Here is an 18147-nt window from a genome sequence, read left to right as displayed (position 1 = left end):
CCAGTATTTTCTGGTCTTATTTCAGATCTTCAGTATCTGCAGTATCTAGCTTTTCTCTCCTTGCTTTTGTGATCTATACTTCTCTGAATGAATACCGTGTGTTCTCTTATCTGTCCTACAACCTTTCATGACATATGCCCGTATACATCTAGGTCTTTCTGCTCCTGTACACCATTAGGATAGCACCCTTTACTTTGTGCTCCCTGCCACTTCTCCCCAGTGCAGTTCACCTGCCACCAATATGTCCACTCCAATATGGGATTGGGAGGATTATGCAGCAAATCAGCATTGCTTTAAAGCAACTGGAAGGAGTATGCATATAAGAATCTTTAAAGGAAGTGGCCGCAAAGATATTGGAGGGATTGGTCAAAAAATTCCAGAACACACTGGATTCCAGGGGGATACCAATGGATTGGAATAGCGCTAAAGCCTGTGCAAAAAGGGAGGAAGTCAGAAAGCAAGAAAACTATCAGCCAGCTAGCCTAACATCTGTCATTGGGAAATGCTAGAGTCCGCTTTTAAAAAAGAATTAGCAGGGCATTTAGAAAAACTTAACACAATCAAAGAAAGTCAGCAGGTGTTGTGAAAGGGAAAACATGTTTTGCAGACTCTCTAGAGTTTGTTGAAAATATAACAAACAGAGTTAACCAAGCGAAATAGCAGATGAGGTGTATTCAGATGTTCAGAAAGCATTTGATGAAGTGCCACATAAAGGTTATTGCATAGGATTGGAGCCCACTGCATTGGGGGTAATGTATTAGCATGGATTAGGGATTGGAGAACACACAGAAGACAGAGAGTCAGATTCAGATTGAAAAAACATAACTGGTAGAGTGCCATATTAAGGGTAACTGTACCCAAAATACTGACTCTGCTCTCTCTCCACAGATGCTGAGTTTCTCCAGCAATTTGTGTTTTTGGTTCAGTCATCCAGAACCTTCAGTTCTTTGTTTTATTATATTGGGTGTCACAAGCCTCAAATATTTATCATCTATATTAATGACTTGGAGGTGGGGGCAAAGTGTAATATTTCCAAATTTGCTGAGGATACAAAAATAAGTGAGTTTGCATGTTGTGGTGAGGACGTAAGGAAATTGCAAGGGGATATGGATAGGCCAAAGGCAGGCAAATAGAGTTTAATGTAGGAAACCGTGAGGTCATACACTTTGATTGGAAGAATCAAAAGGCAGACTTTTATTAAAATGGAGAGAGACTCTAAATAAGTGCATTACAGAGAGATTTGAATGTTATTGTGCATGAATCACAAATATCAGTGTACAAATGCAGCAAGTATTTAAGGGGGCAAATTGAATTTTGGACTTTATTGCTGGAAGGTTGGAGTTTAAAAACAGGGAAGTCTTGTTACAACTGTACAGGGTGTTAGTGAGGCCATAGCTGGAGTACAGTATACACTCTTGTATCTAAACAAGGATATACTGGCATAGGAAGCAATTTAAAAGAGATTTACTAGGCTGATTTCTTGAATGAAGTTGACTTATAAAGAACAGCAAAACAGCTTTGCCTTTATTTATTTGAGGTTCAAAGAATGAGAGGTGAGTTTATTGAAACACACACAATTCTGACAGGGCTTAACATGGTAAATGTTTAGAAGATTGATCCAGTAGATGGTAAATCTCCATTTAATTCAGTTTCATGTTGAAATCAAATCCTTTGTTCACTCACGAGGCGTGAGCATTGCCAGCTGGGCCAGCATTTACTGCCCATCCCTAATTACCCTTGAGAAGGTGGTGTTGAGCTGCCTTCTTGAATTTCTGTAGCCCCTTTCTGTTGGTTGACCCACAGTGTCCTTAGGGCAGGAATTCCAGGGTTTTGACTCAATGAAAGTGAATGAACAGTGATATATTTCCAAGTCAGGATGGTGAGTGGCTTGGAGGGGAACTTGCAGGGCATGGTGTTCCCGTGTATCTTCTCCCCTGTCTTTCCAGATGGAAGTGGTTGTGGGATTGGAAGGTGTTGTCTGATGATACTTGGTGAACTCCTGCAGTGCCTCTTATAGATGATACATATTGCTGCGACTGAGCGTCATTGGTTGAGGGTGTGGATGGAGTTTCAATCAAGTAAGCTGCTTTGTTCTGAATGGTGTCAAACTTCTTGAGTGTTGTTGGAGCTGCACCCATTCGGATAAGTGGGGAATATTCTGTCACACTCCTGATTTGTGCCTTGTAGGTGGTGGTCAACTTTGAGGAGTCAGTACTGTGGTATTTCTAGCCTCTAAATTGCTCTTGTAGCCATTTTATTTATAATGGCAAGTCCACTTTGATTTCTGATCAATGATAATCCATAGAATGTTGATAATGAGGGACTCAGTGATGATAACACCATTGAATATCAAGGGGCGGTGGTTCGTTTGTCTCATGTTGGCGATGGTCATTTCCTGGGCATTTGTGTGGTGTGAATATTACTTGTCACTTGTCAGGCCAAGCCTGGATATTGTCCAGGCTTATTGATTCCTGGATATTGATTCCTGAAGAAGGGCCTGTGCCCGAAACGTCGAATCTCCTGTTCCCTGGATGCTGCCTGACCTGCTGTGCTGTTCCAGCAATAAAGTTTCAACTTTGATCTCCAGCATCTGCAGACCTCACTTTCTCCTGGATATTGTCCAGGCCTAGTTGCATTTGAACATGGAGTGCTTCAGAATCTCAAATGGTGCTGAACATTTTGCAGTCGTTGGTGAACATTCCCACTTCCGATCTAATGATGGAGGGATTTGTATTAATATCAAAATTTCTCAAATTCCATAGTGCCATTCCATGAAATATCATCAATAAGCATCAAATAGATACTGGAAAAATTCTTTTTTTGATACCAATAGAACATAGTGAGATTTGTTTTTAATTGAACACAACCTAATTTCAGCAAAATACCTTTCAATGGAAAATCCTATACTTTTGAGGCGTCATGCATGTATTTAATTTCCATAACATCCCTTCATCATCACATGCCTCTTTAGGTGATTTCAGAAACATTTCTCCCTGAAAATATTCATCCTGAAGAAGAGTGGGTTTTATGCCAATTGGTCTACAAACAAACTAAAAAGAGTTCAGAAGAAGAGCTAAAAAAAATTTCAGGATTACTTTTCCTGCTGGACATGTCTGGTCTAACACCTATATTGCTCAGTCATTCTTATATACCTTGAGCCAGTAATCTTGCTTTAGCTTTATAAAACCCATCTGTCAAGGCCCACTCCAGGTTTGTGACAAGGCTGAGTGTCTCGTATCTATTAGAATAAACCGCAAGATCCTTCCAACTATCGAATCCCTTTAGTTTTCCCTCTTTGATTAGCTCTAGTTTATTGGCAGCCACCAGGCTTCACAGATGTGAACATTTCTGTGCCTAATACTGTCTCCAATCCGAGCTGTGGCCCTCCTTTCATTGTGTACTCTATCCAAGGAATGACCTCTACTTACATTTGGATATCTTTCAGGACTAGCACTGTAAGATCTCTCTCTCATGGTCAGCAACTCTTCCTCCACACGTACGTGTTTCCTAATTCAGGAATCACTCTGAGAACTGCTATTTGAAATAAATTCCCCACAATGTCCTGAGGTTGGCATTGATCAGGAATGGAATTGGATTCGCTAGTAGCAACAAAAGCAGGTGAGTGGCTTAGTATAATGAGGCCAGTAATTGACAGTCATAAATCAGGAGTGTGATGGTTTTACTCCCCGCTTGCTTGGATGAGTGGAACTCATATAGCGCTCAAGAAACTTGACACCATCCAGAACAAAGCAGCCTACTCAATTAGTATCACAGTCTCATAGAAATACACAGCACAGAAACAGACCCTTCAGTCCAACATATTCATGCTGACCAGATATCCTAAATTAATCTAGTCCCATTTGCCAGATATAGGCCCATATCCCTCCAAACCATTCCTGCTCATGTATCCATCCAGATGTCTTTTAAATGTTACAAATGTACCACCCACCACCACTTCCCCTGGCAGCTGATTCTGTACACACACCATCCTTCTCATAAAAAAGTTGCCCCTTAGGTCCCTGTTAAATCTTTCCCCTCTTGCCCTCTAGTTCTGGGTACCCCTCCCAACCCCAGGGAAAAGATCCTGTCTATTTACCATATATCAGCCTCTGATGCCCCAGAGAAAACATCCCCAGCCTGTTTAGCCTCTCCCTATAGCTCAAATCCTCCAACCCTGGCAACATCCTTGTAAATCTTTGCTGAACCCCTTCAAGTTTCACAACATCCTTCCTATAAGAGGGAGACCAGAATTGCACACAATATTCCAAAAGTGGCCTAACCAACGTCCTGACAGCTGCAGCATTACCTCCCAATTCCTGTACTCAATGCTATGACCAGTAAAGGAAAGCATACCAAACGCTGCCTTCATTATCCTATCTACCTGCGACTCCACTTTCAAGGAACGATGAACCTGCACTCCAAGGTCTCTTTGTTCAGCAACACTCCCCAGGACCTTACCATTAAGTTTAGAAGTCCTGTCCTGATTTGCCTTTCCAAAATGCAGCACCTCACATTTATCTAAATTAAACTTCATCTGTCATTCCTCGGCCCATTGGCCCATCTGATCCTGTAGTACTGTGAGGTAACCTTCTTTGCTGTCCACTACACCTCCAATTTTGGTGTCATCTGCAAACTTACTAACTACATCTCCAATGTTCACATCCAAATCATTTATATAAATGACAAAAAGCAGTGGACACAGCACCGATCCTTGTGGCACTCCCCTGGTCACAGGCCTCCAGTCTGAAAAGCGACCCTCCACCACCACCCTCTGTCTTCTACCTTCAAGCCAGTTCTGTACCAAATGGCTAGTTCTCCCTGTATTCCATGAGATCTAACCTTGCTAACCAGTCTCCCATGGGAAACCTTGTTGAACACCTTACTGAAGTCCATATAAATCATGTTCACTGCTCTGCCCTCATCAATCCTATTTGCTGCTACTTCAAAAAACCCAATCAAGTTAGTAAGACATGATTTTCCATGCACAAAGCCATATTGACTATCCCTAATCAGTCCTTGCCTATCCAAGTATATGTTGATTTGTCCCTACAGGATTCCCTCCAAAACCTTGCCCACTGCCGATGCCAGGCTCACTGGTATACAGTTCCATGGCACTTTTTTAAATAAATCACCTTTCTTAAATAGTGGCATCACGTTAGCAAACCTTCAGTCTTCCGGCACCTCATTTGTGACTATCGATTATCCAAATATCTCAGTAAGGGGCCCAGCGATTATTTCTCTAGCTTTCCACAGAGCTTAAAGTTTAGTGTGGAGAAGGACATGGAAGATATAGAATGTGGGAAAATAGATGGTGACATCTTGAAAAATGTCCATATTACTGAGAAGGAGATGCTGGATGTCTTAAAATGCATAAAGGTGGATAAATCCTCAGGACCTGATCAGGTATCACATCCACAACTTCCACTCCCTCCATCATTAACCCACAGTAACAACAGTGTATACCATCTACAAGTCAGGCAGCATCCGAGGAGCAGGAGAATCAATGTTTCGGACATATGCCCGAAACGCGACTCTCCTGCTTTTTGGATGCTGCCTGACCTGCTGTGCTTTTCTAGCACCACACTCTCGACTCTGATCTCCAGCATCTGCATTCCTTACTTTCCCCAATAAAATCTACAAGATACACTGCAGAAATTCACCAAAGCTTTTTAAACAGCACCTCGCTAACCCATTACCACTTGCATCAAAAAGGCAACAGATCCATGGGAGCACCACTATGTGCAAGTTCCTATTTCAAGCCATGCATCATTCTGACTTACATTGCTGCTCCTTTAGTATCACTGGGTCAACATTTTGGACTCCCTGCAACAGCATTGTGGGTGCGCCAACACCAAATCAATGGTGCAGTTTCAAGAAAGCAGCTTCTTAATAACAGTTAGGAATGAGCAATAAATGCTGGCCCAGCCAGAGAAGTAGACATTCAGCCACCCCCCCCCCCCCCCCCCCCGCAACCCCCGAAAATTCAACAAAGTGGAGCATGTTTCATTCAGAATTGGGGAACAATGATTATAATATCAGCAGGATTTGGAAAAGACTAAGGTACAACCAAGCATGAAAATACTTAACCAGAGAAACCTAACTTCCATCAGTCAAAAGGCTTTGGCAGAGTATAATTAATACATGATCAGCAAAACAATATTTGGACAAAGGGGATCCTCAGCACTTTGTGTACAGAGTAGAAACATTTCTATGAGGTGCAAAGGAAGCTAGATGTCCTGGATGACAAAAGATGTAGAGATTAAAATGAGACAGAAAAGAAGAACTGACAGGCGGAAGGTTCATAGTGCACTCGAGAAGCTGAATGTAGAATACAGGATGGTTCCCGTATCTGCAGGTCCGGTTACCGCGGTTTCAGTTACCCGCGGTTTACTACGGCCCAAACATACAAAAGGGAACATTCTTGATCCAGAGACCAGGAGGCTGCTGGGAAGGTACATTTCCCATTTCAATGAATGGGTTCACTCCTATATGCAGATTTATGTGTCCAAGGTAGGTCTTGGAATGCATCCCCTGTGGGTACGGGGGACTACTGTATAGAGATCCAAAAATAGAGTGAGAGAGGTTAAGAGGAAGTTTGAGAATAGAGTCATAGAGTCATGGAGATGTATACACTGAAACAGATCCTTCGGTTCAACCCGTCCATGCCGACCAGATATCCCAACCCAATCCAGTCCCACCTGCCAGCACCCGGCCCATATCCCTCCAAACCCTTCCTATTCATATACCCGTCCAGATGCCTTTTAAATAATGCAATCATACTAGCATCCACCACTTCCTCTGGCAGCTCATTCCATACCCATAGTTGCTAACATAAAACAGAACCAAAAATTGTTTAACGATTACGTACTTTGTAAAAGTGCAGCTAAAGGAAGGGTAAGGTTAATTATGGTACTAAAAGGAGGTAGGATTGTGGAGACAGGAAGCATAACTGAGCTACTCGATAAATCCCTTTTCACCAGAATTGGAGTTGCTACAAATAAACAGGAAAGGAGGAGTACAATAACATATGCATACACACTTCTTTTACATTTTAACCAATATATGGATATTGGATAGGATAAAGATGGAGAGAGGAACTGCTGGAAATGTTGACACCACTCAAAATAGAAAAAGCACGCATTTTGGTTGGGTTACACCCTTCGCTGCTAAGAAGAAAGTGTGAAAGCTGGGGAACTCTGGCCACGATCTCCCAGTACTATTTGGATTTTTGGTGAGGAGCAGAGGATTATAAGTATTATATGTTTGTTTTAAGAAAAGGAAGAGTGATAAAAACAGCAGTTCCGGGTCAGCAAGGCTGACATAGCAGTAGGGGAGTATTCAAAAAAGTAGGGGCTGATAGATTAGAATCTGCACAACAACTACTTATATTTAAATAGCATACAGTTGCCCCTTAGGTCTCTTTCCCCTCTCACCCTAAACCTATGCCCTCTTGTTCTGGACTCCCCGACCCCAGGGAAAAGACTTTGCCTATTTACCCTATCCATGCCCCTCATAATTTTGTAAACTTCTATAAGGTCACCCCTCAACCTCTGACATTCCAGTGAAAACAGTTCGAGGCTGTTCAGCCTCTCCCTGTAGCTCAAATCCTCCAACCCTGGCAACAATCTTGTAAATCTTTTCTGAACCCTTTCAAGTTTCACAACATCTTTCCGATAGGAAGGAGACCAGAATTGCACGCAGTATTCCTACAGTGGCCTAACCAATGTCTTGTACAGCCGCAACATGACCTCCCAACTCCTATACTCAATACTCTGACTGATAAAGGAAAGTATACCAAACACCTTCTTCACTATCCTATCTACCTGCGACTCCACTTTCAAGGAGTTATGAACCTGCACTCCAAGGTCTCTTTATTCAGCAACACTCCCTCGGACCTTACCATTAAGTGTATAAGTCCTGCTAAGATTTGCTTTCCCAAAATGCAGCACCTCTCATTTGTCTGAATTAAACTCCATCTGCCACTTCTCAGCTCATTGGCCCATCTGTTTTAATCTGAGGTAACCCACTTCGCTGTCCACTATACCTCCAATTTTGGTGTCATCTGCAAACTTGATAACTGTACCTCTTATGCTCGCATCCAAATCATTTATGTAAATGACAAATAGTAGAGGACCCAGCATTGATCCTTGTGGCACTCCACTGGTCACAGGCCTCCAGTCTGAAAAACAACCCTCCACCACCACCCTCTGTCTTCAATTTTGAGCCAGTTCTGTATCCAAATGGCTAGTTCTCCCTGTATTCCATGAGATCTAACCTTGCTAATCAGTCTCCCATGGGGAACCTTGTCGAACGTCTTACTAAAGTCCATATAGATCACATCTACTGCTCTGCCCTCATCAATCCTCTTTGTTACTTCTTCAGAAAACTCAATCAAGTTTGTGAAACATTATTTCCCACGCACAAAGCCATGTTGATTATCCCTAATCAGCCCTTGCCTTTCCAAATACATGTACATCCTGTCCCTCAGGATTCCCTCCAACACCTTGTCCACCAACGACGTCAGGCTCACTGGTCTATAATTCCCTGGCTTGCCCTTACCACATATGAAATGAGCTGCCAGAGGATGTGGTGGAGGCTGATACAATTGCAACATTTAAGAGGCATTTGGATGGGTATATGAATAGGAAGGGTTTGGAGGGATATGGGCCGGGTGCTGGCCGGTGGAACTAGATTGGGTTGGGATATCTGGTCGGCATGGACGGGTTGGACCGAAGGATCTGTTTCCATGCTGTCTCTATGACTCTATGTTTAACATAATAAGGGATCTTATAAGTTAAAAGCCAATATCTTTCACTAACTTAATTGAGACAAATGATTTGTATACTTGAACAATCCAGTGCATCCAGAAGCTGAGAAGTTGGGCAAGAGGAGGTTAGAGGTGCTACTTTTCACCTCCAATGCTTGTAGTGGTTGAGACAGTCAGCATTTAAGCATTTTAGTCCAGTGTTATAATGCGAAGTGCAAAGTAAAGTGCAGAGAAAGAAAATAAATCCAACCATCTAAAAAGTAGATGTAAATAATCTAGATTAAGATGGCTGTGTTTTGAACAACAGTATGAGAGAATTTATGGACAGCCAAACCATCCACTGTGAACACAACTGCAGCAGATGTCACCCATGCCTCCAATTCCAGCCTTCCTATATGGATTACGAGTTGCAACACTGCCACATAGGCACTAAGGAGGAAAAGGATTGGGTTAGTTCCCCTTAGTTACACTTTGTAGACCTAACTGGCTCATAATAAGGGTTTACATGATCAACTGTACATAGGGTAAGAAGAATCCAGAATAGATATGAAACAGAAATCTCTAGAAACTGCTCCTATCCAGTACTCGCTACTTGTGAGGAGAAAGATAAACAGTGTGCCAGTGGGATTAATTGGAAAGCTCTACTTAAGGAGCACAAGTGGTCAAGTCACCTTTTTCTGTGCTCCATCACTTATTGATTTAATGGTTTTATGACTGCAGACCTACAGCAATGTGGTTGACTCTTAAATGCTCTCTGGAGTGGGCCAAAAGGCATTCAGTTCAAGGCCAACTAAGCGTGAGCAAGAAATGCCGCCCTTGCCAGCGATGCTCACAGCCCTTAAGAGAATAAGTTTAAATGTGATAAATTCTGTGCATGACAAAATGTTTCATTTTCAATCCTGCCTGTAATCAATATATTTTGTACATAAAAGATATGTTTTCCTACCCTTGGCATTCAGCATCCAATTAGATAATTCCAGCACAATATTTTGAGTTTCAAAATAAGGCTATTTATTCTTTCATACTTGCCTTGATTTGCACCCGGTTTCCTCACACAAACGTGCTAACACAAGCACACAGAAAGGAGGTAATATAGGGTATTGCTGTAAGAAAATATTGCAGTTTCTCATCTTGCACTGAGCAGGGCAAGGTCAAATATCAGTTCAAAGGGAAAGCAAGCAATAAAGGAGGAAAGCTGATTGGTTGGCAATTGGACTCTGATTGACAGCAGTATTCCCATGGGGGAGCGCCCATCAATATTGTAAAATCAACACTCCCCTCTTGTAGCATAAATGTTGGATTTCCCCTTGATTTGGTATCTGTGTGATTTGTCCTGATGCGTGCAAGATGAAATAAACTCAACAAAGTGTGTATTTTTCAATGAAGCTCAAGTTCTGTACTTCCAAATGGCTATTTTAACACACTGTTTAAAATTATAATAATCTTAGTGCTGATTAACAATCTCCAGTCTTTTTGTAGGAGTCCTATAGTTTCTAAGATGGTTTAATGTTTTAAGGTTGAAGTGAGGGTCTTGAAAAGTGGAAGGTTTTCAGTAGATTGTGGAAATTTTCAATGTAGAATTTCCAGAACTCTGATGAAGAGTCATCTCGAATCGCAACATTCGCTTGCTCGCTCTCCATTGTTGTTGCCTGGCCCACTATGATTTCCAGTATTGTTTGTAGAATTCCCAGACATTTGCTTCTCATGGAGTCCTACAGCACAGAGCCTGGCCATTTGGCCCAAACTGGTCCATGCCAACCAAAACGTGCAGCCAGGCTAACTCCATTTCCCTGCACTTGGCCCAATTCCTCCTAAACCTTTCCTATCCATGTATTGGTCCAAATGCCTTTTGGACCAATTGCATGCTGGCTCAGTGGTTAGCACTGCTGCCTCACAGCACAAGGGTCCCAAGTTTGATTCCAGCCTCGGGTGACTGTCTGTGTGGAGTTTGCACATTCTCCCCGTGTCTGCGTGGGGTTTCCTTCGGGTGCTCAGTTTTCCTCCCACAGTACAAAGATGTGCAGGTCAGATGAATTGGTCATGCTAAATTGCCCGTAGTGTTAGATGCATTAGTCGGAGGGAAATGGTTCTGGGTGGGTTACTCTGCGGAGGGTTGGTGTGGACTGGTTGGGCTGAAGGGCCCGTTTCCACACTGTAGGGAATCTAAAAAAATCTAAATGTTGTTAATATCCCCACCTCAATCACTTCTGCTGGCAGCTTATCCCACATGTGTACCACCCTCTGTATAAAAAAGTTGCCCCTTTTATTCTTTCCCCTCTAACCTTAAACTGATGACCTCTCGTCCTTGACTCCCCAACCCTGGGAAAAAGACTGCATTCACCCTATCCATGCCTCACATGATCTTACATACTTCTATGAGGTCCCCTCTCAGTCTCGTACGCGTTGAAGAAAGAATTCCTAGCTTGTCCACCCTCCCCCTCTAGCTCAGACCGTTGAGTCCTGGCAATATCCTTGTAAATTTCTTCTGCACTCTTTCCAGTTTAATAACATCCTTCCTGTAGCAAGGAGACCAAAACTGAACACAATACTTTATGTGCGACCTCACCAACGTCCTGTACAACTGCAACCTAACTTCCCAACTTCTGTACTCAATGCCCTGACTGATGAAGGCCAGTGTGCCAAAAGCCTTCTTCACCGCCCTGTCTATCTGGGACTCTACTTTCAGAGAACCATGCACCTGAACTCCAAGATCCCTCTGTCCCACCACACTCCTTAAGGCCCTAACATTCACCAGGAAACTCCTGCCTTGATTTGACTTTCCAAAAATACAAGACTTCATGTGAACTTGAAATAGGAATAGATTGGGAATCTCCAGATTTCAAGGTATTGCTGTTAATTTTCTTGGCTGCGTGCTGATTTGCACTTGTTTGGACGTCTTTTGTGGATTGAAAATTCCACCCTCGAGTGGAGTTTGCAAGTTCTCCCCCGTGTTAGTATGCGTTTCCTCCAGATGCTCCAATTTCATTGGCCAAGATGTGCAGTTTAGGTGGATTGGCAATGCTAAATTGCCAATATTATCCAGGGATGTATAGGTTAGGTGAGTTAGCATGAGAAATGCAGGGTAAGGGGATAGGTCTGGGTGGGATGCTCTTTGAAGAGTTGGTGTGGACTCGATAGGCTGAATGGCATGCTTCCACACTCTAGGGATTTCATGACATTGTCCCATTTTATTTACCATCAAAACTGTCAGCCCCATGTGGCTGGTGATTAAGATATTGGCTAACAGAATACAGGGTGAATTATTGTTAGAGATTATAACAAAGATTGGAGTTTCCATGATGTCGAAATGTGCAATTCCCAGCAGAATCTGTTTTCCCCGCCCTGTCCTAGAACATGTATGGATGCACAGACCGCACAACTTGCCTGGTCGGACGCGGGCCGTGCAGATCCACTCAGAAAACAGGGAAGCTTGGAGTCACAGAAGACTGACCCAAGACATCACCCAAGTGCCAAGGTGCCTGGTGAAGTTGTAAAGGCAGTGTGGGATTCAGTTGTCTTACACCCACACCCTTGTGTGTTCCATTCCCACTGATTAGATAGCACATTTGGGAATGTAAAGTGAAAGTGTGCTACAGTTAGTCTTGGGGAGTTGTGGGGAGGGAGGTATCTATCCAAACGTGCCATGAGGAAGGTGGGGGCTATCTGACTGGACATGTCATGAGGAAGGGAATAGGGGGCAATCTGACTGAACGTCCCACAGGGAAGGGCGGGGGCTATCTGTCTGAACATGTCATAGGGAAGGGAAAGGGAGGTCCAGCTGTCCCAATCTGCCATGGGAAGAGAAGAGGGACAATCTGAATGAACATCCCATACAGAAGGGGAGAGGGCTATCTGTTCCAACATTCCATGGGGAAAGGAATGGGGAGGCTACCTGTGCCAATATGCCATGGGGAAGGGAAGGGAAGGGAGAGGCAATCTGACTGAACATCCCATGGGGAACTGACGTGGGGGAGCTATATGTTCCAACATGCCATGGAGAAGGGGGGCTATCTGACTGAACATGCCATGGGGAAGGGAATGAATGGGGAGGGGTTTTGTCCCAATATGTCATGGGGAAGTGAATTGATTGGGGGTTTCTGTCCCAACATACCATGGGGAAGGGAATGGGTGGGGGGGGGGGGGTTTCTGTCCCAACAAGCCATGAGGAAGTGAATGGGTGGGAGGGTTTGTGTCCCTACATGGGGAAGGGGTGGACTATCAGTCCTAACAAGTCATGGATGTGTGTGTGTATGGGGTTTGTGGGGCTAGATGAAGCGGTAGAAAGGTCCAAGGTTGGGGGCGGGGGGGTTGAAGGGAGGGACTGTGCTAGTTACAGCCCAAGGTGACATAGGGTCAGTCCGAACAAAGACGTTTCCATGGGGTCAGCCCTGGTCACTTAGCAACTGCGGGGGGGGGGGGGGGGGGATAGGGGTGCGTGGGTAAGAGAAAGGAGTGGGGAGAGGGAAAAGAGAGAGAGAGTGATAGGGGGGAGGGGGTGCTGAAATGGGAGTCTCTCGGGAGTGCTGAAGGGGAGGGTGGAAGAAGAGGATCCGTTGCATTGAGTTGGCCCCACTGCAGGAGGGACATCAGCAGGAGGTAGGGGGGTGGGGGGGTGTGCAGGATGGCACACACATTCACCCTGTCGGAGCTGGCCAACCTGGCCATCGGCACCCCCGAGGTGGGGGTGTGCAACTTCAACGCGCTGCACGCCCTGCTGCACGGCATCCTGGAGCAGCTGCACATCGGCGAGGCGCACAAGACGGTGGGCGAGGTGGAGCACGGCTTCATCAAACCGCAGAGCCCGGCCACGGGCACGTCCCCCGGCTCCCCCGCCGAGGAAGCGGGCGCCAGGTCCCCCGCCAGCCCGCCCTCGTTGGCGGCAGCGGCGGCCCGGCCGGGCGACAGCGCCAAGGCGGCCTCCCTGTTCCACCAGCTGGAGGAGAAGGTGGCCAGGCTGCAGACCGCCCTGGAGTCCCTGAGCCAGCTGCCCAGCGCCCCGGAGCTGCTCGCCCGCAGTCAGGTGGAGCCCGCTCCCATCCGCAGGTTCTCGCTGTCCAGCAGCAGCACCGGGCCGGTCAAGGACATGTGGCAGCTGATGCAGGTCAAGAAGAAAGTGGAGGCCAACGAGGAAGGGGTCAACAAGGTGAGCTGAGCTGAGCTTCACGGCTTCAGCAGCACAAGTTGGAAGTCCGCTACGAAACACAGGCTGCTTCTCTCTCTCTCTCTCTCTCTCGCACCGCAGAGTTTCAGCATCCTACTGTTTTCTTTTTGCATTTACGATCCAGATTGATTGGAACTGAAAACAAAATCAAGTGCTGGAAATCACAGCGGGTCCAGAAAGGGTGAGGGACAACAAGCTTACGTTCCTGACTCTTCATCAGAGCTGTAAACATGGAAAATATTGTGCTCCATAACTAAGAAATGGCTTGGGTTTTTTTTTCAAAAATATTAGCCAGGACAGTACACAGAAAGACCGTTTTTCAATGGTGTTATCCAATCATTTACACTCGGCTAAGAAGACAGGATTCCTGATGAAGGGCTTTTGCTCGAAACATTGATTCTCCTGCTCCTCGGATGCTGCCTGATCTGCTGTGCTTTTCCAGCATCACTCTAATCTTAACTCTGATCTCCAGCATCTGCAGCACTCACTTTCACTTCAGAAGACAGGACCTCAAGTTATTTCATCCACAAGGCATTGCTGCCAACAATGTAACACTCCCTCAGTACTGCACTGGAGACTGGGCTTTCTATTCTACCCAAGGTCTAGTTTTTAAACATCAGATTCATTCTTGGGTGTGGGGGTCACTGGTGGGACAAGGCTATGTTTGCTCAATCTTAACCACCCTTGAGATGGTGTTGGTGAGTTGCCTTTTTGAACTACTGCAGTTCTTGCAGTGCAGTGACACCTACAACGCTGTTGGGGGGGGGGGGGGGAGTGCCGGGATTTTGACCCAGTGACACTGAAGAGCCTATGTCAATTTGGTTTCATCCTCTTTCTTAGATTGGCTTGGGTTTTATTTTGCAATTGCACGGAATAACAAATCCCACTTCATCTGAACTGTCAACCCTCTTACTCCCCCAGCCCTTCAAGCCCTGCCACTATTGCATAAATGCCGCTCCCTTTTCACCTCATTTCAGCTCTGATGATGAAGTTAAAACTCCACACAACACCAGGTTACGGTCCAACAGGTTTATTTGGAAGCACTAGCTTTCAGAGTGCTGCCACTTCTGACAACTACCTGATGAAGGAGCAGCACTCCGAAAGCTAGTGCTTCCAAATAAACCTGTTGTTGTGTGATTTTTAACTTTGTACACCTCAGTCCAACACCAGTATCTCCAAATCAAAAACTGATGATGAAGAGTTGTCTAGACTGGCAACGATAGCTTGCTGTGTCTCCACGCATACTGCCTGACCTGCCAACCAATTTACACTCTTTCTCCCCCAGCACTTCAACCCCTCCCACCCCCAAACTATTGCATAAAAGCGGCCCTCCACAACTTCACATCAGCTGTGATGAAGAGCCATCTTAATTTGAAACGTTAGCTTGCGCTCTCTCCACGCGTGCTGTCTGACCCGCAGTGATTTCCAGCATTTTTTTTGTTTTCGGTTACAATCTATCTGGATAATAAAACAGATGCTGAAACAAACCCACAGATTGCTGGAGAAACTCTGTGGAGAGAAAAGCAACTTTTTTATTGACAAAATATAGTGCATTCATCAGTCTTTATGTGCATACGCAATTTATAAAGCAGGTCTGTACAGTTCTTTGCAGATGAAGAATGAACAAATATTGGGATTTGGTACTGAAAACAAAAAAAAGGTGCTGGAAATCACGGCGGGTCAGATGGCATCCATGCAGAGAGAGAGAGAGCTAATGTTTCGGATTTAGATGACTTTTTTTTCAGAGCTGATGTGAAGTTGTGAAGAGGCAGCATTTTTGCAATAGTTTGGGGGTGGGGGATTGGAGTGTACATAGATAGTTCAGATTAAATAGGATTTGTTATTCCCTGCAGTTGTAAAATAAAACCCATTCCTTTCTTATACAGGACAATATTTTGTGTATTAACAGCTCTAGACTGAAACATTAGCTTGCTCTCTCTCGACCCATTGTGATTTCCAGCATTTTTTGTTTTCACTTCAATGTTTACATAGATTTGAGGCACTGAGAGAGTCTGACAACTGAATAGCCCCCCATTGTACTATGGCAGAAAGACCTTAGAAGATAGTCTTTCCCCACTGCACCTCGGTGGCAGCTATCCCAAGCTTTTGTGCATCCCTGAGCACGCGCCAGTCTGCTACGCTCGGTTGGGGTCAACCCTTTACACTGAACATTTTTAGTCCGGAATGGAGTTCTTCAGAACAATATGACTCCCTTTTGAGTTTGAATTCTGAAGAAGTCACATTAGATTTAAAATCTTAACTGTTTTCTCTCTCTGTAGGTGCTGCCAAACCTGCTGAGTTTCTCCAACACTGTTTGTTCCACCGAGGTGACATACAGATGCTCGACTTTCAGTCACATTCTTCAAAAAGAAAGCCTCATGGGCTGAAAAAAAAAACAACTTGGGCCTAATCAAATTTCTATAAAATTCAGCGTATTTAGGTTTGTACAGATACCAGTTGTGGCTGTATGTTCACACATTTTGGAAACTGAATGTTTTAACTTGCCTCCCAGTTCCTACTTTCTATGCTGCTGGGTTAGGGTTGGGTGAAATATAAACATTTTCAAACGTTGCTCCAAGCAATCCACTTATAGAGTCATACAGATGTACAGCATGGAAACAGACCCTTCGGTCCAACCCGTCCATGCTGACCAGATATCTCAACCCAATCTAGTCCCACCTGCCAGCACCCGGCCCATATCCCTCCAAACCCTTCCTATTCATATACCCATCCAAATGCCTCTTAAATGTTGCAATTGTACCAGCCTCCACCACTTCCTCTGGCAGCTCATTTCATATCCGTACCACTCTCTGTGTGAAAACGTTGCCCCTTAGGTCTCTTTGATATCTTTCCCCTCTCACCCTAAACCTATGCCCTCTAGTTCTGGACTCCCCGACCCCAGGGAAAAGACTTTGCCTATTTACCCTATCCAGGCCCCTCATAATTTTGTAAACCTCTATAAGGTCACCCCTCAGCCTCCAACGCTCCAGGGAAAACATGCCCCAGCCTGTTCAGCCTCTCCGTGTAGCTCAGATCCTCCAACCCTGGCAACATCCTAGTAAATCTTTTCTGAACCCTTTCAAGTTTCACAACATCCTTCCGATAGGAAGGAGACCCACTAGTGGGGACAAAATGAGAGTCGGCACTCATCCTGCTCCAAGGAAGTAAATTGCAGATTAAATATTGTGTGGGGGGGGGGTTCAAGGAATATGGCCACTCAAGGGAGGCGAATGCAACTCAAGGGAAAATTCAAGTGGCCTCATGGGTGGTACCAGTGTAAATGTTTCCTCGATGTGACCACCCCCTTCCCTGCCCGTGGCACCTACCCCCAGTCATAAACACTGTTAAAATCCCACAGTGTGTGGTTCTCAACCTAAATCCTGCCCCAGGGCTTTGGCAACTCACCCTTGTCAATATCTCTGCCCGTTGACCAGAATTAACTTTGCTCTACTGTAATGCTGTGAGGAGCATTAATTACTATTCATTTTAGACAGGCTGACCTCTTGCTAGTGAGAGTAGGAATAGGAGGATTGATCAGATGAATGTGCGGCTGAGGAGCTGGGGCGGAGGGCAGGGATCTACAGTTTTGGATCATTGGAATCTCTTCTGGGGTGGAAGGATGGGTTGCATCGAAATTAGAAGGGGACGAATATGCTGTCAGTGCTACTCAAGAGGCTTTAAGCTAGTGAGGGGGGGTGAGGAGCATGGAGGCAGTGGGACGCAAAGAGATAGTGAGAAAAGAGATAAGGGGCCTGTACAGTAGATAAGGGGAGCAAGTTCAATAGTCAAGGTAGGCAAGAGCTTAGCAGAGAGCGAGGTAAGACTGATAAATTAAACAACATTTATTTCGACGCAAGAGGCCTGACAGATAAGGCAGATGAATCTAGGGTGTAGTTGGGAACATGGGAGTGGAATACCACTCCTGTTACAGAAACATGGCGCAGGGATGGATAGCCGTTGGTGTCGAAAAGTGTGGTGCTGGAAAAGCACAGCTGGTCAGGCAGCATCAGAGGAGCAGGCGAGTCGATGTTTTGAGCAAAAGCCCTTCATCGAGAATGAGGGGGTGGCCTAAGTGGGCTGAGAGGTAAATGGGAGGGGGGGGTGGGGCTGGGGGGAAGGTAGCTGAGAATGTGATGGACAGATGGAGGTGGGGGGGTGATGGTGATAAGTTGGAGGTGGAGTAGACAGGTGGGAAGGAAGATGGACAGGTAGGCCAGTT

At 45.1% G+C, this 18147-nt stretch overlaps 1 protein-coding gene across 1 annotated transcript in view; it reads left to right on the top strand.

The window, feature by feature from the left end:
* The first annotated feature begins 13388 nt into the window (after positions 1 to 13388).
* The window catches only part of LOC122560489 (uncharacterized), a 105024-nt gene continuing 100265 nt past the window's right edge, over positions 13389 to 18147 (top strand). The window contains exon 1 of the mRNA XM_043711137.2: positions 13389 to 13910. Within this exon, the coding sequence (XP_043567072.2) occupies positions 13389 to 13910 (522 nt within the window). The remainder of the gene's footprint in view (positions 13911 to 18147) is intronic.

Source organism: Chiloscyllium plagiosum, unplaced genomic scaffold, assembly GCF_037043375.1.
Source record: "Chiloscyllium plagiosum isolate Xiang-an unplaced genomic scaffold, Cpla_swu_hap1 HiC_scaffold_20, whole genome shotgun sequence".
NCBI lineage: Eukaryota > Metazoa > Chordata > Chondrichthyes > Orectolobiformes > Hemiscylliidae > Chiloscyllium > Chiloscyllium plagiosum.
Note: the sequence above shows the minus strand (reverse complement) of the source record. Positions and strands in the feature narration are given on the sequence as shown.